Below are 24,731 nucleotides of genomic sequence, written 5' to 3' on the forward strand. Positions count from 1 at the left end.
TCCAAACCTTGTGTTTTTTTTGTTGTTGTTGTTGCTGTTGTTCATTTTTTTTTTTACCTCCAGTGAATGCCTAAATGAACACTTTTAAAAGCTGGAAAAGCTCCTTTTCTTGCTGTAAAACCTTAAACCAGTACCAGATTTGTCTTAGTTATTTTATTTTTAAGTAAAAGAATCCACTAAGTTTTCCTTTCCTTGACTCCTTCACCTTTCTCCCTTTGTGCTAAGGTAGATATCTACAGCAAGGTCAGGTTGACTAGAGAGTTGTATAAATTCTTTATTGCTAGGGAATACTAATGAGTGAACTTTGTAGAGCATGCTAGGAAGCCAGGATACCAATGAAAGAGAAACATTTGAATCTTTTTGTCTTTTTAAGAATCAGGATTATCTCAGGGCCACATGGCTTTGAATGGCTCTAGAGCTGCACAGTATCTTTCTTTCATGAAAGTCATTGTTTGGTACGAATAATTACTTTGGAACTCTTCTGCTTTTTTCCTGGCATATTGCTTGCTAATAGTGCTTCAATGTTTTTACATTGGAACTCACTTTCCATGATTAGTAAGTACAGTGAAATTCAGGTAAGCAGCCAGTAACTTGAAGAGCAAAATATTGAATTTAATCCCAGAAAATTAATTTTGAATTTAATCCCAGAAATATTAGGGAGAGAGAGAGAGAGAGAGAGAGAGAGAGAGAGAGAAATGAAGGTTCATTATTTAATGGGATGTGGTTACTATAGAACCAGAGGAAGTGAACTTGGAAGGAAGCTGGAGTTCATATTGTAATAGTTGGGTCTTATAAAAAACTTTTTTTTGAAAAATATCCCTTTTAAAAGTTAGGTTTGGACACAATAAGGGCACCTAGCTGGCTCAGTCGGTAGAGCATGCAACCTTTAATCTCAGGGTCGTGAGTTCAAGCCCACGTTGGACATAGAACCAATAACTGCTTGTTATCCATTGTGTGCTTCATACCATATGATCAAAACAACTCCTGGATCCTTAGAAAGACTTAGTCTTTGTATTCTCTGAGCTACTGTAGGACCCCCAAGGGGCTCAAGGCTACTGTTGAGAGTTTCTTTTTTTTTTTTTTTAACGTTTATTTATTTTTGAGACAGAGAGAGACAGAGCATGAACGGGGGAGGGTCAGAGAGAGAAGGAGACACAGAATCTGAAACAGGCTCCAGGCTCTGAGCAGTCAGCACAGAGCCCGACGCGGGGCTTGAACTCACGGACCGCAAGATCATGACCTGAGCCGAAGTCGGACGCTCAACCGACTGAGCCACCCAGGCGCCCCAAGAGAGTTTCTAATATAAGAAACTCTCACATCATTGTAGAAACCCTCTTTTGGAGCAGGGTATAGGTTGTTAGTGGGTCTTCCAAATTATGATAGTAAACTGATCCCAAAGTAAGACCAGCTTGCTTTTAAAAAACAGACAACATAATAATCAATGCTTCTCTGCTATTCGTATCATATATTACACTTGGATAGGAGCCATGCAAATGCCTCAGAAAGTCTCACACAAGCAATAGATTTAGGACACAAAGCTTTCCAGGTTGAGTTTATTTTTTTAAATCTGAAAGCCTGGTTAATCACTTTTGAAATAATACTTGTTAAAAAATTATTTTATGCCTTGAACCCATAATCCACAATATAGTATACTTACTTAGTATACTTACTAAGCTATGAATATCTTCAGCAAATACAAAGCTTTATTTTCACTTCTAATTTGCTATAGCTCATGAATTGATTTCTAAGCACCATTGCATTTGGCAGCTAAAATACATTTAGAAAATTATGGCTCTGTAGTGGTAGCAGGTTTTTATGGCCTTTTCTATAATGACCCGAAAGGGGGAAACCTGCAGCCAGCATTTATAAGTTGAAATGATGATTTGTCCTCTCTTTTTTATATGGTGTCTCAATAGCTTCTACCTTATTAATACAGAAGATTTTGTTCAGAATCTTGTGAGAAATATGCAGAAAGTGCATTACAATTGCCACTGAAGTGGCAGGATGCTAAGGGGTGAGTACTTAGGTACTTTAAAATGATTCTTTCTACACATTTAAGATATTTTATGATGAAATTTTAAAGGTCAGAATTCTCCATCATTCCTGAAATGTACTGAAAAGGAGCAGATATAAATTTATGGAATAATTCCTACACTAGGTTAAAAGGTGACAGCCCATAGTTGTGCCTTAAAAATTTTGGAATTAGTTGCCAATTTTTAAAATGTGGACAATTTACATTTTAAAAATCAAGATCTCCAGTTGTGCTTGAAAAATCTGAAGGTCTGGTAAAGTTAGGTCTGATTATGGCATGACATCCTCGGGTTGGAACTAAATACTAAGACATACAATATCCAGTTTGCTCCATCACTCTTAACAAAGCAGCTTCCCTCATTTATATAACCTGTTTGGCCCTCCAGTAGCAGTGGACCTGGACCACTAACGTCACATATGTGAAAGGTGACTAAGAAAAGCAATCTTCCATTCAACATCCTACAGGAATCCTTTATATACCACCTAGTCTTTTCTTGTGCTTTTGCAGGAGCTGGGCTTCTACATGTGGTAAGTCACCCAATCCCTTTACAAATGGCTCTGATGGATAAAATGTCTGTATTTTGATCCCAAATCTACTTAAATTAAAAATCACTTAAAGTGATTCAAAGAATAAATCTACCTTTCCTTCTATATTAAATCCCTTCAAACATTAGAAGAGAGTGATCACATGTCAAGTATTTTCTTCTTCAGGTTATACATATTCAGTAAAACCTTGGTGTGCGAGCATAATTCATTCCAGAAACATGATTGTAATCCAAAGCACTTGTATATCAAAGTGAATTTCAAGAACCATTGGTTTAGTTGTGATCATGTGATGTTTGGCCTCATGTACTGCTTGTATTGAAAGACATGGCTTGTTTATCAAGTTAAAATTTATTAGAAATGTTTGCTAGTTGCAGAACACTCGCAGAACAAGTTACTTGCAATCCAAGATTTTACTCTATGTGTGTCTGTGTGTGTGTATGTATCTATGTATGTGTATATATATATATACATACATAAATACCACATGTATATACATATATATACACACACATATATACGTATATATATATATATATATATACATGTATATATATATATACATATACATATATAAACACACTCTCCAGTTCTTTTTTTTCATGTTTCTTTTTTTTTTTTTTTGAGAGAGAGAGACAGAGTGTGAGCGGGGGAGGGGCAGAGAGAGAGGGAGTCACAGAATCTAAAGTAGGCTCCTGACTCTGAGCTGTCAGCACAGAGCCCCATGTGGGGCTCAAACCCACAAACCACGAGATCATGACCTGAGCCAAAGTTGGACGCTTAACCGACTGAGCCACCCAGGCGCCCCACTCCCCAGTTCTTTTAAGCATTCATCATATGACATGGTCTCATACATAGCTTTTGGTCAATGAAACTCCCTTCGCCTGTTTTTGTGTAAATAGCTATATTTCTATCCTTTTGTATTTGTGTAAATTAAAAAAAAAAATCACATTATAGGACCTCCACATTTATTCATATAAATTTCATCTTATTAATGTGCACTCTCTTATGTCGACATCATTCTGATTGTCTTCGCCTGTATCTTTTTTTTTAAATTTTTTTAACGTTTATTTATTTTTGAGACACAGAGAGACAGAGCATGAATGGGGGAGGGTCAGAGAGAGGAAGACACAGAATCTGAAACAGGCTCCAGGCTCTGAGCTGTCAGCACAGAGCCTGACCCGGGGCTCGAACTCACGGACCGCGAGATCATGACGTGAGCCGAAGTCGGCTGCTTAACCAACTGAGCCACCCAGGCGCCCCTGCCTGTATCTTTCTTGATTGCTACTAAGGAGGATTCCACTTAGATATGTTTTAGAGTATAATAGGTATTTATGACATAGTTGAAATAATGTGAAAACAAATGGCATAAGAAGAAAGACTAAGTTTAAAAAAAAGAAGACTGAGTTAATTTCTTTTAACGAATTTATGAAAACATGAAAATATTTATGACTAAAGCATGACAATCACAGTCTTTATAGTCTCTCTGATGTGCCAAGAAAATAAAAATCATGAATAAAGTATGATTACAAGAGTTTTGTCTGCAACTCTTAAATTGATTAAAAGAAAAATCTTGTTTCCATGGTTTAATTCAGTGACAATGAACTATTTCTGGGAACTGGCCCTTTTCCATTTTTAAGGACAGAGAAAGTAAGGGCAGAAGTAATTGGTTTAATAAAAAAACCACAGAGTATGTTTTAAAAAGCTTCATCCGAAGCCAGACATAATAGACATATATTGTAAGATTCCATTTATATGAAATGCCTAGAAAAGGCAAATCAATAGATATAAGGAAAAAACTGAACCCAAGCTCTTAAAATCAAATAATACATCCATGGAGTGTGTTTTGTGTTTATGTGTATGTTCACATTCATAGAGCAAACGAGTATGAGTATGTGTGCATATCTATGTGCATATGTGAATATATGTATATATGTGTTGGAACATACATGTGTATATACGTATGTGTTTTAGGCCCTGGAAGGAATTTCAGCATATCTTAAACACTGCTCAGTGGATTATAAAACACAGGGACAAACAGAATCTCTGCAACTTCTATCTATATACCATACAATTTGAAACCTATTATAGACATCACTAGAGAACACATACTCATTGAAATGTTACAATCTGCTTTTACTTCATATTAAGAGGTACTGTAATATCCTTTGGAACTGTATTGTATTTGACCAAATTAGTTCATTTTAAAGTAATTTTGGAATAAATGGACAATCATTAGATTTCTGAAATTTGAATTTGAACAAAAATAAGGACCATATTCTAGGCTAAGTAAATCTACTTAGTCCCTTGATATAATCCTAAAGGATATACACATGTGGACATGCATCTTTTTTAGACATGAGAACAACGTAACAGCTACACACATAGTAGTGCCTTTATAAATAATAAATAAGTACCTACCTAAGGGGAATACACACATGAATATAAGAGCATGAGATATAAATGGAATAAAAATAAAATATTCCATATATTAAGGAAGTTATGGATAGGAATCACAGATGAACCAGATTCATTTCTTAAGGTATTATTATTTTTTAACTCTCTTTTTTCTCATGTTTATTTCTTTAGTTTTGAGAGAGAGAGAGAGAGGCAGCACAAGTGGGGGAGGGGCAGAGAGAGAGAGGGAGACACAGAATCCAAAGCAGGCTCCAGGCTCCAAGCTGTCAGCACAGAGCCCAATGCGGGGCTTGAACCCACGAACTGTGAGATCATGATCTGAGCCACAGGCGGATGCTTAACAGACTAAGTGCTCCCTTAGGTATTATTTTTTAAAGAAAACTTACCATTTACATTGCTGGTCAATTAGAAAGAATTTAGGGTGAATATAAGGGTGCCTGGGTGGCTCAGTTGGTTAAGTGGCTGACTTTGGCTCAGTTCATGATCTTGGGGTTCATGGGTTCAAGCCCATGGGTTTGAGCCCCACATCGTGCTATCTGCTGTCAGCATGGGGCCTACTTCAGACGCTCCTCTTCCCTCTCTCTTTCTCTCTCTCTCAAAAATAAATAAAACATTAAAAAAAAGAATTTTGGCCAAATATAACACAAATTTATCACTTTCTCTCTACTAAGATATACTTGAACACAAAGATAAAAATATAGATGCAGTAACACTGGTAACTGAGGTTAACAGTCAAGCATTTTCCAGAATCTGAGAAAAATTTCCTTCAACAGTAGCATCAGTGGAATTCAACAAAGAAACATAATGTATCTATGTGTAACCTTTACTGTCTGAAACAGAACTGGAAATGCAGACCAATCAAAACCAAACATCCCTGTTTCTTAAAAGGTTAAACACAAGTTTGCCATATGACTCAGCAATTCCACTTTCAGGTATATACCCAAGAGGAATGAAAACGTGTCTTCACATAAGGATTTACACAAGAATATTCTAGAAGCATTATTCATAATAGCTCAACCCAAATGTGCACCTACTGGTGAATGGATAAATAAAATATGGTGTCCATACAATACAATACAATACAATACTATTCAGCAAATTTTTTAAAAAAGGAATGGTACGTCTGGGTGGCTCAGTCAGTTAAGCGTCTGACTCTTGGTTTCTGCTCAGGTCATGTTCTCACAGTTTCGAGTTCGAGCCCCGCATCAGGCTCTGTGCTGATAGTGCGGAGGCTGCTTGTGATTCTCTGTCTCCCTCTCCCTCTGCCCTTACCTTTCTCTCTGTCTCACACCCTCTGTCTCTCCCTCAAAGTAAGTAAACAAACTTTAAAAAGTAAAGAGGAATGAACTACTGATACATGATATGACATGGATGAATCTCAAAAACATTACGTGAAGTGAAAGCTGGATGTAATAGGCATATATTGTATGATTCCATTTATATGAAATGTCTAGAAGGGGCAAATCAATAGATATAGGAAGCAGATTCATGGTTGTCTGGAGTCGCAAGAGGGAGGGAAGGATGGGGTTTAACAGTAAGTGGGTATGAGAGATATTATGAGGTAATGAAAATGTTCTAAAACTAATTTATTGTAGTAATTGCATGCCTTGGAAAATTTACTTAAAGATCACTGAATTGCATAGTTGGAATGGGTTGATTATATGACATGTAAAAAACATGATTATATGACATGTAACAAACATGCCTCAAAAAGTTATTAAAAAACAGACAACTAGCCAGCCAGCACTTCTACATCCCAACCCTACTTGCCCCAGCACATGCATAGATATTGCACAGGTACTGCTTTATCATGTATCTGGAGAAAGAGCTCGGCTCATTTGCAATCAGCAGCTCTCAGGCTGTTAAAACTGCAATACTCCAATACTCTAGCAGGGAAAGAGCTAGATGATTAATTGGGCAATGAATCATTAGATATATTCTTTTCTTTTTTTTAAAAAAAATAATGTGTTTTTTTTTTTTTTTGAGAGAGAGACAGAGTGCGAGTGGGGGAGGTGCAGAGAGACAGGGAGACACAGAACCTGAAGCAGGCTCCAGGCTCCAAGCTGTCAGCACAGAGCCCAACTCGGGGCTCCAATTCACCGACCGAGAGGTCATGACCTGAGCTGAGGTCAGCCACCCAACCAACTGAGCCACCCAGGCGCCCCAGATATATTCTTTTCTTACTCAGGGCTTCACGGGTAGAAACACAGGCAGAAAAGCCTTGGGAACACCCAAATTGGGGTTTGTTATTTTTCACATACTAAAGGTAAGAAAAGAACAACTACAAGATGCTTCAAATTTTTCTAAGATTCAAATTTTCCTCATAACATGCCTGAGTGCTATAGTAGTAGAGTTTCTCATATTCCTTCAGAAAAGGCCAGAACTAGATAGATGTCTACCAGCCATCAGACGTTGGGTTAGGGCTGTGCATATCAAGTTGTGCTATAACTCTGGGTCTGAAAGCGAGCAGTGAGAGGAACAAAGCAAAAATTGCACAGTGAGTAGCTGGAGCCAACACTGAATTTAAAAAGAATGTTTGAGGGGCGCCTGAGTGGCTCCGTCAGTTAAGCGGCCGACTTCGGCTCAGGTCATGATCTCACGGTCCGTGAGTTCGAGCCTCGCGTCGGGCTCTATGCTGACAGCTCAGAGCCTGGAGCCTGTTTTGGATTCTGTGTCTCCCTCTCTCTGCCCCTCCCCCGTTCATGCTCTGTCTCTCTCGGTCTCAAAAATAAATAAACGTTAAAAAAAAAAATTAAAAAAAAAAAGAAAGTTTGACATTCAACGATATTTTCTAAAAGGAAAACGAAGTGGAAAAAGAGATAAAAGTGCATTGGACAAAGGCATTTCAGTGGAGAAAGGATCTTTCAACAAACGGTGCTGGGGCAATTGGAGATCCGCATGCCAAAAGATGAATTCAGATGCCTAACTCACACCATACACAAGAGTTAACTCAAAATGGATCATAGGCTGAATGTAATAGCCAAAAGTAGTAAAACTCTTAGAAAAACAGTAGTCATTTTCCTGCAGGTTAGACAGAGATTTCTTAGATATAACATGAAAAGCATAAATGATATAAGAAAAACATTCATAAGTTGGACTTCATCAAAATAAAAACCTTTTGCACTGCAGATGGCATCATAAAGAAAGTGAAAAGACAAGCGACACAGAAAACATTGCAAATCACACATCTGATACAAGACTTGTACCCAGAATATATGAAGTTTATATTAAAACTCAAGAATAAGTAGACAAACAATCCAATTAAAATGAACCAAAAATTGAATGGATATTACACAAAAGATGATACATGAATGGAACATAAGCACAGGAAAAGATGTTCAACATTATTAGAGAAACACAAATTTAAGCCACAAAGACATGCCACGTAAATAAACCTCAAAAGAAGAGCTGTAACAAAAAAGATAGACAATAAGAGTTGGCCAGGGTGTTGCCAAATTGAACCCTCCTCCTTTGCAGGTAAGAATGTAAAATGATGCAGCCACTTTGGAAAACAGTTTGGCAGTTTCTTTAAAAAGTTTAGTGTAACTGCATCGTATGACCCATAAATTCTCTTAGATACCTACCCAAGAGAAACCAAAACACAGGTCCACACAAAAACTTTTATGTGAATGTTCACAGTAGCATTATTCATAAAAATGGGGGGAAAAAACTAATGTCCCTCGACTGATGAATGGATAAACAAAATGTGGTGTATGTATATATGCATATTCAAATATTATTTGGAAGTAAAAAAGGAATAAAGTACTGATATACATTACAAGGTATGTGTAAGCCTAAAAAACATTAGGCTAAGTGAAAGAAGCCAGATACAAAGGGCCAAAACTTGTATGATTACAGTTGTATGAAATATTCAGAGAATACAAGGCTATAGATTTAGAAAACAGATTAGTGCTTGATTGCGGTTAGAAGTGAGAACAGGAGGTGACTGCAAGTGAGCACTATAGATCTTTTTGGAAGCAATAGAAATGTTCTAAAATTGTCTTATGGAGATGGTTCCACAACCCTGCACATTTGCTAAAAAGCATTAAATTCTATACCTAAAATGAATTTATGGTATGTAAATTACATTTCAATAAAGCTGTATACAATAAAATATACTGGGGAAGCTAAGAGAAAGGTATTCAGTTAAAGAGAAAGGGGGGAAAAACCCAAAAAGTATATGTCTAAAAACTACTCTGGAAAACAGAAGATAGCTTTAGGAATATTGTATCCTTGCTAAGATAATGAACATGGCCTCTATAAACTAAAAATAGAAGATGATAGGGGAGATTAAGATCTGAAAAATAGGAAGGTGTTGGGAATAAGAAACCTCACAGAGAACACTCAGCTTCAATGCAAGAATCAAATTTTGCACTGGAGTCTTCAAACAGCACGACTGACATACCAGAAAATTAACTCCCTGATACTGAGAACAAACTTGAGAAATTGTCCAAGGACACAGGTTAAAAGGACAAAGAGAAGGTGGATGAATGAGAAGATAGTCATAAGGGGCACAAAGTGAAGAAAATGTGAAGGAGAGAAAATAGAGTATGTGTGATTGACAAGCCTATACTACACGAACGCTCCTCTGAGATAATTAATAAATGTCAATTTTCAGATTAAAGAGTCCACAAAGACCATCACCTAGATATGTCCCGGCAATAATTTTGAACTGGTTATTCTCCTTAGCTATCCAGACTCATTCTTGCCCCTTCTCTGTCCTGCTCTGTGCTTCAGGAGGCTGCCCTCTGCATATATTTCTGCCCAGGTTCTCTTCCCTGCCACATGCCTTCTGGTTGAGTTTGGCCAATAGAAGGCACTGGCAGAAATGCTGAGCAATGAGGGTAGGAGGAGAGATAGTTCACAGTATCTCTCCTCACTCCCTCACTTTGTCAACACCATATCTTGCTGAGAACCCTCCAGAGGACAACTCCCACCGGGTAGCCCCTCCTCCACAGTTCCAGCTTACACAAGCCCCTGTAACATCATTTCCTTGGCAGCATTTTTATATCTAGAGGTGGTGATGATTTCTATGTGTTGCCAGTCTTCTCTGAATGCCTCACCAGCCCAAATTAAGAGCATGTTCCCTTAATCTTGCCCACACCACTGTGAGTAATCTTATTTACATGATCCATCTACCGGAGGATCCTGATTGATAGAAAGGGTAAAGACAAAATATCCATAAATATGTAGAGAGAAAACAATCTGACCCACAAAGGAATCAAAATCAGACTAGTCTCATATTTCTTCACTCCAAAACAAATGCCAGAAGATAATGGAGCAGAGTATATGATGTGAAAAGAAAAAAATTTGACTCAGTAATGCCATCTTGTCATTCCTGTGTGAGGTCAAAAGCACAAAGGCTCTTTTCAAAAGTACAAAAACTCAGAAAAAGTATAACCTCTACAAACTTTTCCTGTTTTAAAAAAAATTCAAGGTCATTACCTAATCAATTAAAGATAATTTAAAACTGAGGTTTCAGAAATTTAGTTGTAGTTTAAAATCATTGATAGTTAAGTATTGAAACTGAATGTATATTGTTTGAATTACATATGAAGCAAAAGACATTCTTTAAATTCAAACTATATACTGTAACAATAAATAATAGTAACGATCTTATCTTATAATCTTATGCTAACAAAGATCAGACAGTAATCCAAGGGGTTGGGCTAACTGAAATAACTCTTAATTCCTTATTTTATTCTTGATTTTAGTAGTTGAGAAAATTGAGAATCATACATGTATTACCAAAAAAAAAAAAAAAAAAAAAACCAACCTCAAAAAACCCTTAGGGTTAATACTAGTGGAAGTAAAAACAGAATAACTACCTTCCAAATCATTGTAGAACATAATTATTCTATTTTTTTTTTAATTTTTTTTCAACGTTTTTTATTTATTTTTGGGACAGAGAGAGACAGAGCATGAACGGGGGAGGGGCAGAGAGAGAGGGAGACACAGAATCGGAAACAGGCTCCAGGCTCCGAGCCATCAGCCCAGAGCCTGACGCGGGGCTCGAACTCACGGACCGCGAGATCGTGACCTGGCTGAAGTCGGACGCTTAACCGACTGCGCCACCCAGGCGCCCCTAATTATTCTATTTTAAATGTAGCCATGTCTCTAAAGAAATGAACCTGAAAGCTGTATTTTATCCTTGAAAAACAATACTTTACATAAAACAGATCATCTTGAATACACACAGGTGGCTACCATTTGATAAAGTTCAATGAAAATCTTTTCTTCTATATGCGAGGGCGTGGTGGATACAACCACATACCAACATATTAGCCACTCATTATGCACTTGAATACAGTAATCAATTGGGCTGTCTAGTTATTTCTGCTATTATTCAAGGTTGCTGGCCAATGTAATGGTAAGAACGCTTACTTTGTGAAGGAAAGAAAAAATAATGTAGTTAATTTTATTAACCACTTACCACCATGATTAATTGGCTAGACAAATTGGAAATAACTGAGCTAGCCAGCAGATGAATATAGAATACTTTGAATTTTTAATTTTAAGCAGTTCTGAGTTGAATCACGCTGAATATAAATGACCCCATTAAGTGAAATATATAAGTATAAAATGGAAAATGTCAGGAGAGAAGCTAAATGACATCTTTAAATGTCATCTTCAAATGTCATTTACCATCTGGATAAAGATCAGTTTAACTGACCCTGAAATGTAAAAATGGAATTAGAATGGAGACATCAAATAAGTGATTGTATTTCCATTAAAATGCAATGAAGTCTAAAATCTTCAAGATATAACTGAATTTTCAATTTGGAAAATACTTCCTAATATACAGCAAAATTGCATGGTATATTTACTCCAATGTAACACAAGTATTGGAAAACAAAGGAACCGAGTAAATTCTAATTTAAGAGCTAAAGACGAGCTCCTCGACAGCAATCATATCTTCCTAAACACCTCTTCTCTTGGCCAAGCATTTACAGTTTTTCTATCTCTAACAGTCTTTGTGTGTGAATTAAATAGAAATACAGTTCTTAAATTCAGAGAGCATAGAATTTAGCTGTTGGAGTCACTAAAACACACAAAGCAATCTAAAGTATCTTGAACCTGAATACAATAGCCCTCCTCTCTCTGCTAAGATGTTTCTCTGTAAGAAAAATATTTATAGAGCAGCAAAGGTAGGAGAGGCATTTATCCAGACAAATCAGTGGTCAGTCCCATTGGCGAGTGCAGGGGCAGACAGTGTAACTGCATTGTTTGCACCTCCCTTGAGACCCCTGCAAATGTAAGGTCCTGGATGGTGAAGCAGTAAGGACTAAGGACATGTCTTGTGGAAGACAGAACAGGATACATAGAAGTTAGAATGGCTCTACAGTGAAGTGACCTATAAAGGGGAACTTCACGGTCATACACATTCATGGGGAAAGAGAAAGGAAAAGTGTTTCTAAGCCCACTGTAAAAGAATTAGACTCTTGGGTAAATCCAAAATTTCACTCTCATGGATTTAAACATTCTCTCGCAGAGTTAAGTTTTAATCGGCTCATCTAGAACTATGTGATAACAAGAACATCTGATGTCCACACGACCTTACGGTTTATAAAGCACGCCACACATATTATCTTCTGTTGTCCTTGTGAATGGGTTGCCTAGGGAAAACATTTATTTTCCTTTAAGAGGTGATTAAATTGAGAGTCAGCTATTAAGTGACTTATCTGAAATAACACATGTATTAAGTCTATAAAAAGAAGAGACAGCATCAACAGACCTGAAAACACATTTTTTAGACCTATGGTCCCAGTTTCTTTGTTCTCTCCAAAGACTTCCTTTCTTTCGGATAAAATAGAGTTTCCCTTTAGATACCTTGGAAGTCCTTGCTCCATGCATTTTCTAAATGTGTGCTAGAGATTCAGGACTTAGAGATTCTAGGAGAATTGAGGTCTCTAAAGAAGGCATGTCATTTGTGGGTCAGGACGATAGAAGTGGCTATGCGGAGGGGACTCTGAGTCCCAATAGTGCAGTTGTGCAGCACTAGCCGATGGAGACCATGGGCTTAGAGGCAGGGGGATCAGTATGGACCGTGCCAGCTTACTAGTGCTATTAGCCTTGTTGAGCTTTGAGTGTTTATCTCTAAAATGAAACTATTAGCAACATAACTATACCTACAATATCTGGCACAGTGATTGGCACTCATCAATGGTAGCGGCGGCCCTGGGGTAATTTTCCTTAGTTCTCCAGTCAAATTAACTGCTAAATTGACTATCCCAACACTGAAGATTTAAAGCAAATAGTTTGGGAATGACAAGACCTGCAGCCTTCTCTTACTCTCTAAAGCGGCATTTCATATTGTCTCACCAAAGGATACAGAAGTCAGATGCAGAGCTGAGGTCTAGGGTGTCAGAGTTGTACCGTCGTTTTTGAGCCCCTGTAATCATCCCCCATCCTGAGAAACCTATAAGACCTTGTTTTAGGGAAGACTTGTTGTTTCTGGGGAATTACTGGGGTTTGGGAGAAGCATGGTAGAGGACTAGAAGTTTCTAAGAGATACCAGTATCAAGAGATCTCTAGTTCTGGAAGCAGGGTGAGGCTGGAGCTCCTTTGTAGCGTGTTTGTATTATACTAAGCCCCACAAAAAAAGCCTTGTTTCTGAGCCATAGTTCTTGTTCAACATTTATGAAAAAAGAAACCGAAGCCTATAAATTTCAAGATATTTGCTCAAAGTCACAGGGTATGGGAAGTGGGCTTCAAAGTCAGTTTCTAGACTTCATGACATATGTGCTTTCTAACAAGCCACACTCAAATTCACAGCTAATGACAAGATGTCTAAATTTTATTTTCTGCAAAACTATAATTCTTAGTTTATTGATTCTATAAATGAAAATTGACAGTTGTTATGAAGGCTCAGCCATCCACTGGTTGTCCTGTGAGGTCTGTTTATGATTAATTTTGTTCATGATTGCTCTGAAGACCTGCTATGAAACTTGGTATTGCCTCCATATCCAGTCACAGTTAGGAAAGAATTACTTTCAATATCTCTCTCCCTGCCTTGATTGCTCTTAAACTCAGAGCTGTTTCCCAGCAATGCATACCTCTTGGAGTAAGAGTTTCCTCATCTTCCCAGAATTCTTACTTGAGCAAAATTTTAAACCCTGATTGCAACAGTTATGATTTTTTGAAAACCATTTCAAATTCCTTTTTAAGGTAGGTGGGGGAAAGAAGTCAGAGAGGTGAACAACTCTTTAATACCTGTGTAGGTAAAGTAGCCCCATGGAGATATTTAAACATACATAAGCTGCTCATCTCTTACATGCAGATCACTCAAAGTCCAGCCTAGAGCCCCAGGACCCCTGTTAAACTGGCAGAGTCCACGGCTGGAGACTTAGCTCTCATCAATATGGTTTATCAGCAAATGCAACAAACATTTCAACATGCATTTATTGAACATTTTCTGTGAAGCCATGCCATTGCAAACATTGAAATTAATAGATATTTGAAATGGGAACCTAATACGTAACCAAAAGGAGATGCCTAATTAGGTAAGATTTATATTCATACAGTGCCCTACTGTTTCAAGAATATGAAGTGCAAAATTCTAGCCAACACACAAACTCGCTGTAGGAAGAACCTTTACTTTCCAAGCTTTGAAGCCCTTGTGCTCTTCACATAAATATACAGAAATTTGAAGTTTACAATAAAAGTTCTGTATGTTTCACAAAATACTCCACCAACATTGATTTTCTTATCTGTGTATACTACTTTGCTTTTGCTGGGAGCCTGGCATCTGGGTGAGAGAAAAGAGCCATTTACATAGGACCGAGTCCTGGGAATCACTTCACTGTGCATACAGCTGCATATGCAATTTCATGAAAAAAAAATCCAACGGAGTTTATGATTCCTAAATAAATACGACTTTGAAAATACAGTCACGACATACAGTAACCTGGAAAACGAACTTTCCTCTGTTTACCTGGCATATTATTTTTTGCTTTTAAGTTAGTCTGTATTATTCATTCCTGTGTTATTCAACACAGCCAACACAGGTAGGCATTCAAACTACCACCTCTGAAAAGATGTGACTAAAGTAATAGTGTTTAATTGACACATTTAAAAATATTTATGGTAATTTCATTTAAAAAGGTCAATGACTGTTCTTCTATTTTTCAAATTATAACTCACAGAACCAGGGGAAAAATATTTGAATGCCAAAGAAATTCCCCCTTAAAGGGCTGCATCTTTGCTGATTTATCACCCAGGTTTTTTTTTTTTTTTTTTTTTTTTTTGCACTTTATAACTTAGATAAACATGCCCTATCAAAACCAAGTAAAGTTATACTCAATTCATTATTTTATATAAGAAAATAAATAGGCAATGGTAAATGTGCAAGACAAGCATTTGTTTATTAAAGTGTTCTGTCCGTAAAGAGAGTCTGAGCAGACATATTCTTTTCAAAAAGAGAGAGAGAGAGAGAGAGAGAGAGAGAGAGAGAGAGAGAGAGAGGCTACTGTTGAAATTTATGGTACCAATTATTTTTGTGTTCTAGAATGAGAGTTCATTGTAATAGATAGGATATATTAACCAAGTGCACAGAAAATAAACGTCCCAAGATAGATAGTGCTATTGCAGTAGGCAAGTTAAGAGCCCTCTAGAGCAAAGACCAGGAAAAGTTAAGAAGATTATTTTAAGACTTGCATGAGGTTAAGGGACAAAACATTACAAAGAGTATAGATTCTTAAAGTAAAAAGATCAAATAAACATTTGTCATCATTATCTCAGTTAGTCTTCCTTCCTTTCCATCTTCAAAGGTCTCTACTGGTTATTTTTTCCCTCAAATGTCTGTCATCAATGCTTTTCCAAGTGTCAGATCTTAAAGGTGACGTGAGAAGACCCCTCCCTTCTGAAGAGAACAGTGTTTCAAAGCTCTCAAAGCAAAGTTTCTTCCTACAGCAGAAGGACTTCATGAAGGACAGTGACCTCCCATTAACTGTAGCAGAGACCCATGCCACACAGAGCTTTCTCCATATCCTTCCTCACTTTATGCTATTTGTACATTAACCTGTCCAGGAATTCAAACTGCAAGCTATTCATAGTTTCCATGAAAAAACTTTTGCAAAAACCAGTCTCTGAGTGTTTGTGATGCTGAAAGACCATCATTTTTGCCAGGTTATATATAAAAAAAGGCATTTTTATACTGCAAGAAAGCATAGAGCTAGTAGCAATCAATGTTTTGTAATCGGATGAAAATACCATTAAGATTCTAAGGCAGCATCCTAAGAGGTCCCTCTTGTTTGCAGTTGGCAGACAACCAACTGTTTCAATGCAAGCAATGAGTTGCAGTAGACTCAACTAATTATGTCTATCCTGCCTCTACACAACTCTTCTTACCCCCCAGTGCCTACTCCATACTCTCAGAGGAAGAAGATAAGCAGATGGATGTGAGCAGGTGCACAGGACCTTGTGCAACCACTAGCCTTGAGAGCAATTGGTCAAAACCCTTGAAGCCAATTAAACTCTTAGTAAATGGTTTCCAAACTCCAGCAGATGGCCTATTGGTCCCAATTGTGCAGTTCAACATCTATATGACTCCATATAAGAAACTAAAAACTGGGAGTTAGAGGATTGCTTCTCTTAAGTATATCCTACTTACCATTTTATAATTTACTCCATAACTTTTGTCTTTTCTTCATAATGCAAAGCTTGGCCTGATTCTATTCTCTCCACTGATTAGAATGCCACAAAGGGATGACAGTTGTGTGGTTAACCCTATCCAAGGACTTGAATATGTTTTCATTTTACAACCAAGGAAGCAGATGATTAACTGAAGCTGTCACAGTTATACAAGGCCAAGTTAGGCTTCAAACTCACACCTCCTACCCCACAAAGTGAGCCACTTATTACTGAAACTCAGTTTCAATATTCATCTTCTTGGCAGATAACAAAGTTACCGTTACAAACATCTCATTTTAATGAAACATTTTTGATATCCAAATAAAACTACCTTTTCTTTCCTGACACTTTTCTAGACACTATGAATGTCAACCTCAGATAAATGATTACAGAACTTTCCTGCCAGGATACTTTCCATTTTTCCTTTATTACATTTAGAATCCCCCAGATATTTATCTTCCACTCTCTTGTCCTTCCTCTCTGTTTCTATGTTTTCCTGACTGCCACCCACCTTCTCAAACTGGGAATGCTAGTTTAGAGCCCATCTTTTTTTTTTTAATTAATTAATTAATTAATTTATTTTTTTAATATATGAAATTTACTGTCAAATTGATTTCCATACAACACCCAGTGCTCATCCCAAAAGGTGTCCTCCTCAATACCCATCACCCACCCTCCCCTCCCTCCCACCCCCCATCAACCCTCAGTTTGTTCTCAGTTTTTAACAGTCTCTTATGCTTTGGTAGAGCCCATCTTTTTAATAAAAGGTTACTTTAAATGCTGACATCCCGAATATATGTTCCTACATTCCTTATACTTTTATTGTTGTAGTTTCCAATTAGGGATTGGAGTTTGGCTTTTATAACTCCAAGAGAATGTGAGTTTCCTTTTTGGCATGAACTTATACCCACATTGCTTGGTGCTGTAAGACTGTTTTCCCAAATCGGAGTTAGAGCCCTGAAGGAGGAAATAGTTATAGGGAAGAGCGTAGGGAACAGAATCAAGGAAATGTATTTTTATAATGATTTTCCTGAGGACATTCTCAGGTTCCAGTCCTTCTCCTTGGTAGCCAGATTATTTTGGCTTTATTTACAATGGAAGAGGTCCCATCTGTCTGGCTAATGGACAGCAGTCTATAGGCATTTCCCCCTTTTCTGGAAGCGGAATAAAATCAGAAAGCTCTTATACCATTCTTAAATCCAACTTTCCAGATCTTCACTAAAAACCATTTACATGATATCAAATCACAAAGTATTTCTCTTTTATACTTAGTAATCAAATGAAGTTTGTTCTGACTTGAAGCCTAATGGAACTGACAATGAACTTTCTCTTTGCTTTCCTATAAGAAGAAAGAATTTTCTCTTTCCTTTGTTTAATTGCTGTGGTTGAATTGTATCTCCTCAATTCACATGCTGAAGCTGTAACCCTAAGTATATCAGAATGTGACCTTATTTGGAGATAGGGTTTTACAGAAGCAATCAATCTACAATGTACAACCTAAAATTAGGTAGGCCATAATCTACAACGACTGGCGTCCAGAAAAGGGAAATTTGGACATAGATATAGGGAGAATGCAGTGTGAACATAAAGATGACCATCTACAAGGAGACAGGCCTGGAACAGATCCTTTCCACACAGCCTTCAGAAGGAGTAAACCCTACCTACACCTTGATTTTGGACTTTCAGCTTCCAAAACAGTGAGGAAAACAAATTTCTATTGTTTATACCACACAACGTGTCGTGGTGTTTTGTTACAGTAGCCCTAGCAAACTCACATAGTCACCTACTTCATTTTTTTTCCTGCAAATTAAACTTTCATTTTTTGACACACTTCAACTCTACATTATTGTTTAAGAAACATATACTTGTACATATATAATTTCATATTTGATCTCTTAACTTCAGGAAAAAAAAATCTATGCTACGCTTTAAAGATAATGTCCTGGATTTGATGATAAAAGTCATGATAGCTTCAGGAGATGTTGAGAATCATTAAAACAACATTTTACAACTGAATAAACTGAGGCAAGTTAGAAACCTTTTAAAATCGCCCCATTGGTTATTGGTGAAGATAGTCACATGGCTCCCAGTGTCCATACTGGAGCATACAGCCATCCTTAGGCATTAACCAAGAATTATATATCATTAAAATAGTTTTCCCTTAATTTGTCATGTTAAAAAATGTTTAAAATCAGGATAATATAACAAGTAGAAACTTAGATCGTAAAATAGTTTACCCCACTGAAACCATCTTCTACAAATTCCTGACATATTTTATTTAAGTTTATGTCTTTAGAGAGAGAGATGGGGAAAGAAGGGGCAGTGAGAGAGGGAGAGAGAGAATCTCAAGCAGGCTTCTCACTGTCAGCACAGAGTCTGACTCAGGACTCGATCCCACAAACCCGTGAGATCATGGCTTTAGCCAAGATGATCAAGAGTATGTCATTTAACCGACTGAGCCACGCAGGCGTGCCCTTGACACCTTAAGCAGACTTGATTATTTTCACTGTTACATGGTAAATATATATTTATACCATTTTGACATAAGCATAACAATGAAAGGTGCAATATCTCATTTAGTCCATGGAAAGATTCGGATTTTCATTTAAATTCTGCACAGTTAAGCAGAGGAAAATGTCCAGAGGACCACATGTGTATCAGCTAATGCTCAATAATAGCTTCCACAAATGCACTGCATTCTCAGATGGTTTTCAAATAATATTATTTTAATTCAAATTGCTACTAATCACAAAGCTAATTACTTCTTGATAAATCTTTTCTGTGTCTTTTCTCCTCCGATTTATTTCCTTTGATACTAGTTTTGTTCTTTGAGAAGATCTAGGAGAAACATGGTAGAAACTTCAAATACCTAATGTGGAAGAGAACTCTTGACTCTTCTATACCAAAGAGAAAGAACTAAGATGAATTGGCTAAGGTTACAATGAAATAGATTTCAACTCAAAACAGAAAACCTTTAAACAGAGATACGCTGTGACAGAATTGGATACTGCAAAAGATCTTAAAGGTTAGTCGCAAGAGATGTTTTAAGCATTAGATCATTTGGGGGCTTTGTTATAAAGAGGATGGAAGCAATGATTTGACTCAATTTGATTCAATGGTTTTTTATGGTCTTTTTACCCCAAAAGTCTGTGGTTCTATGAACTCATTAATAATCACAGGACCAGTTCTTCCTCTCAACTGACACAAGGCTTAGTCCTTCATACTTTTGACATCCTGCGTGTCTGGTATAGCTGTGTAATTTCTTTAACACAAATTTGGATGACAGGATGAAACCACAGTCAGAGCTCATATATTTCACACAAAAGGCAGGCCTGAGGTCAGTTTTCCTTTGCTAATTATTAATTAGTATGAAATCATGTATCTGTTAGCATATTGGGTGAGAACAATGAACTGTTCTATAATCATTAAAAAACAGAATTATTTTAACAGTCATTTTAGTCCTGGGGATTCTTTTGTAAAGAACTACATATATATGGGGGCACCTGGGTGGCTCAGTTGGTTAGGCGTCCCACTCTTGATTTTGGGTCAGGTCATGATCTCATGGATCCTTCCCCCTCCCCTGCTCACATTTTCTCTCTCCCCCTCTCAAAATTAAATAAACTTAAAAAAAAAAAGAGCTAAATATATATGTTGCATACCATGAGATAATCAAATACTAACCTCCTTCATTTTTTCCAGTTCATTCTGTAAAGCTTGTTTTGCAATCTCAACTTCTATAAGCTGTTGCCTCAGTTTTTCGTTTTCATCTTCTGTTGTGGTTCGCTTTTCTTCTACATTTTCCAATTCATGGTGAAGTCTCACAGATACATCCTTTGCAACCTAAATTGAAGAGTTTTAACAATAAAATATAGTTAAAGACAGTACAATAAGTGAGCTAAACTTATACTCACATTAAAAGTACTAAAAGCCAATACACAAATAGTTTCTATGCTATACCAGGCATCTTTCCAGATGCTTTACATATAAGTCATTCACATATATAAATTATTTAACCCTCACAACAATCCCATGAGATAAGTACTATTATTATTCCTATTTCACAGGTGAGGAAAGTGAGTCTCAGAGATGTGAAGTAATACACTCAAGGTCACACAGCTAACAAGTGGTCAAGTAGTCTGGCTCTCCACTCTGTTTCCTCAACCTCTACACTACACCATGGTAATAGATGTTCAATCATGCTTTATCATGTGTATAGAAATTTCACATATCTCCTCTAATTCTACAACAAAACAAGATGTTTCCATTATCACTCATTTTAAATACTGGAAAACGGGGGTGCCTGGGTGGTTTAGTCAGTTAAGTGTCTGACTTCAGCTCAAGTCATGATCTCGCAGTCCCTGAGTTTGAGCCCCGAGTGGGGGGCTCTGGGCTGACAGCTCAGAGTCTGGAGCCTGCTTTGGATTCTGTGTATTCCTCTCTCTCTGCACCTCCCCTGCTCTTTCTCTCTCTCTCAAAAATGAGTAAACATTAAGGAGTTTTTTTAAAAAACTAGAAAACAAAGTTTTCTAGTAGGAGTGGGCCTGAATTTTAATCCTATAATGTCAGGTGCTTACTTTTAAGAAATATGTCAGTCCTTGAGATTAAGTTTTTGTTTTTGTTTTTTGATTACAGTGTACATTTTTGCCTTTTGTTTTGAGATTATCTTGGAAATTTAGGGTTTGGAACAAAACCCTATGGTGTAGTATGATGTAGTGGCTCAGGACATAGACTGTGGTTTTATACTGGGTGAGGAGACAGCTTGGCCACCTACTAGCCTATATCCATGGGTAGGGACTGGGCACTTATAACCTCTGTAAAAGGTTCAGCTACCATATAAAATGATGATAGGATTACTAATCCTAACCTCATGGGTGCTTTTTTTTTTATTTAAATCTTGAGCTAACATTTAGATAGATAACTAAATGTTAATGTATATAACAATGCTTCCCACCCTGCTTGGGACATAGTGAGCACTCAACAAATGATAGGAGAAGAAAAAGAAAAAACAAAAAGAAATAATACAATGACTTTCATTAAATGTTTTCTCACATCTTTCTTTAAAACATAGGAAAATTACACTTGATTTTTATATATTGATGAGGTTAACATAATTAAAATTATGTTTGGTGGTCCAAGGTTATGAAGATAACATTGGGTTTGCATTGTCAATGGATCTGCCTACAGTCAAACTGAACTGAACAGACCTCATCTACTTACAAAACTTATTTCAAGGTTAAAATTTCTCCACTGGGGGAAATTCTAAAGGAACAACTTCACATTAAAAACGAGGTTCTTTCACTTACTGCACTCTTTACTTCTCCAAAAGGGGCAGCAAGTGGGACAGATTTCTTTTCAGGGAGTTAGCAAAGTGGTGAGTACAGAAAGGAAGGAGGTTAGGGAGACTTTGCGGAGAGAAACCTTAACTCCGATATCGTCCCAATGCTGTTCCTATTCTGGGCTTTAATTCCTCTCTCCGCAGGAGTCTACATCTCGCTGCTCTCGATTTCAACTGGCCTTTACTTGGAAGACAGCCTCTGGAGGCCAGGTCGACGCCAGAGCCTGCGCTCTGCCACACCCGCGTTTCTGCTGGGGGCGGAGGGGAGACGCCCTCTGCCACCGTCTCTGGAAGAGTCGCCGGGACTCCCTAGAAAGCTCCCAGGGCTCGCTCTCCGCGAGGCACTCCACACACCCTAGACCCCTCAGACCCACTGGTCTCTTCTTTCCCTTCCCCTGCCCGGAACCTGATACTTTGTGGTCAGCGCTGCGAAACTCCGTGTCTTTGCCAATGACCACTGAAGGCCTTTCATAGCAAAGAGGTCCCCACTTGCTGCCCCTACCCCGCGCCTCCCAGCCCCAGCGCTGCAGACCTTGAGGTCCTGCTCCAGGCTGCGCAACAGCTCCCCGTCGATTTCCCCTGTCTGTGCGTAGCGGAGTCTTTTGCGCTCGGCTTTGCGGAGGCGGTACTGCAGGATCCGGCAGTTTTTGTTGGCTCTCTCCAACTCGTGGCGCATTTCCTGCAGTTGACAGGCATCCTCCTCGAAGAAAGTGTCCCTCATCTCGTCCATCTCGGTCCTCAGCTCATCAATCTCGTTCTGAAGCGGTGACAGGCCGCGGGTCAAAATTAACCTCGCCCCCCGGCACTCGGACATGTAAAGTGTACACCCCATGCCAACTCCAAATTCTCCGTTTTATTGCCCCCTCTCCATAAGACAGGAGTGACAGAGCTGCATGAAGAAGAAACTATAAAAACGGGCCTTCTTTGGGCCTTCCCCAGCTCTCCTACTCAACCTCTCTCCATGAAAAAGTGGGACAACCCATGATAATTAGAGAAACGAAGGACCACATTTGGATTTAAATTAAACCTAAGGCTACTGATCTTAGGCTGCTTTAAATCTGGAAAAGGCCTAGGAACCCCCTCCTCTCATTTCTTGTTCCCTTCCCTCTTTAAGGCTCCCTAACATGTTAACAGCCTCTCACCCTCGCGAGACACGCCCTAATCCTCCAAAGCCCACACCTCCCCTCCCCCAACCGGGTTCCCCCACCCTTCTCACCTTGAGAGTCTCGTTTTCCTCTCGGAGCTTCTCCATTTCCTCTTGCATTTCTTCCTGCTCCTGGAGCTGCTGCGGGTGCGGCTGCGACGAAGGAGGCGCCGCCGCCTGCATGCCCCCTCCAGTTGCGCTGCCCTCTGCGCTCTGCTGGGGGCCCTCCGCTGCCGCCGCCATTGGGGAGACGGAAGGGACTGCAAGAGGCTCGCAAATGGCAGGGGCGCCAGAGACCGGGGAGCTGCGGGTGCTGCTGCCGCCGTTCTTAGTGTGCATCTGAGCCGCGGCTGCCGCCGCTGCCGCCCGCTCTTTCTTGAGGTGGAACTGGATGAGCTCAGACTGCAGACATCCTTCCTTCCAGTAGCTCCCTCCGCCACCGCTGCCACCCCCCACAACACCGCTTCCGGAGTTTCTGCTGCCGGGGCCTAGGGTTTTGCCCGCAGAGGAGGATGGTGAAGGGGAGGCCCCCTCCCCGCCGCTGCCGCCCCTCTGCTGAGCTCGTACGCCTTTCCCTCGCCAGCCCCTGGGCGGCGGCGGCGGCGGCGGCTGCGGAGCGCCCCCCTCCCTTTCCCCGGAGCCGCTGCCGGCTCCTCCTCCTTCCCCACCCCCTCCTCCTCCTTCCCCTAGCGGAGGGGGTTCCCCGAGTTTAGCAGACACGGGCTCTAGCTCCCGGGGAGGCTCCTCCGTCGGGCCAGGCCTCCTGCCGCCCACCGGGGCCAGGGTCGCCGCGGGGGCCGCTTCAGCACCAGCCGCGAGATGGACAGCTCCCGGCACGGCCCCTTTGGGCGCCAGGGGCGCAGCCTTCTCCGCCCCGCCTCCGCCTCCGCGGGCGCTGGCCGGAGGCACCGAGCGGCTCCCGGTCTTGTTGCCTTGCTGCTGCTGCAGCTGCTGCAGTCGAACAGAATTGAGTTTAGTGCCGGTCCCCACGGGGGACCGGGTGGTCGTAGTTGTCTGCCGGACCGAATTGTCCCTTAGTCTAGCAGGTGATTGTGCACGCTGCTGCTTTCTGCTGCTGCCCTCTGGGTGCAGGCGAGCCTCAGTGGCAGAGGTGGCGGCAGAAGCTGTAGCTGTGGCAGGGGCAGCGCCCCCCGTCGGTGGCTGACTCATGGCGGTCTAGGAAGAATCTATCAGATGAGATTTAGAATGGTCCATCACCAGATCATTCTCATTCTCTTCCCTCCTCAAGTCCTCCAACCTTCCTTTCTAATCTGGGGTAGAAACAAAAGAAGGGAAGCACACAACATGTCTGCATTGTTACAGAGCAAAGGGTGATTTCCCTAGAAAAGAGAAGTCCTAGAAAATAATGAGATTTTAAAAGCACTTAATAGAAACCCCGACTTCAGAAACAGGTGCAAGAATTGTCAATTCTCATTTTGCCCAGGGAAGCGCCATCTCCATTTAATTCCATCTCAGTAAAATGGTGATGATCTGAAAGCAGCTTAATGTAACATTCTCATGGTTGCAGGTTCTGGCAACGCTGAGATATGGATCAGAAAGGAATTGGTAGGAAGAGATTTAGGGGAGAAAAAGGTTAGGGGATAAAGTCAGGCAAAAGCTTCAGAAGGA

General features: G+C 39.4%; 1 protein-coding gene across 1 annotated transcript in view; it reads right to left on the reverse strand.

The window, feature by feature from the left end:
• SOGA3 (SOGA family member 3) overlaps window positions 1-24,367 on the reverse strand; it is a 41,532-nt gene extending 17,165 nt beyond the window's left edge. The window contains exons 1-3 of the mRNA XM_049652964.1: window positions 23,175-24,367; window positions 22,491-22,715; window positions 20,305-20,463 (exon numbers count right to left, since the gene is read on the reverse strand). Of these exons, the coding sequence (XP_049508921.1) occupies window positions 20,305-20,463; window positions 22,491-22,715; window positions 23,175-24,272 (1,482 nt within the window). The 5' untranslated portion in view covers window positions 24,273-24,367. The remainder of the gene's footprint in view (window positions 1-20,304; window positions 20,464-22,490; window positions 22,716-23,174) is intronic.
• Window positions 24,368-24,731: the final 364 nt, after the last annotated feature.

This window comes from Panthera uncia (genome assembly GCF_023721935.1).
Source record: "Panthera uncia isolate 11264 chromosome B2 unlocalized genomic scaffold, Puncia_PCG_1.0 HiC_scaffold_24, whole genome shotgun sequence".
NCBI lineage: Eukaryota > Metazoa > Chordata > Mammalia > Carnivora > Felidae > Panthera > Panthera uncia.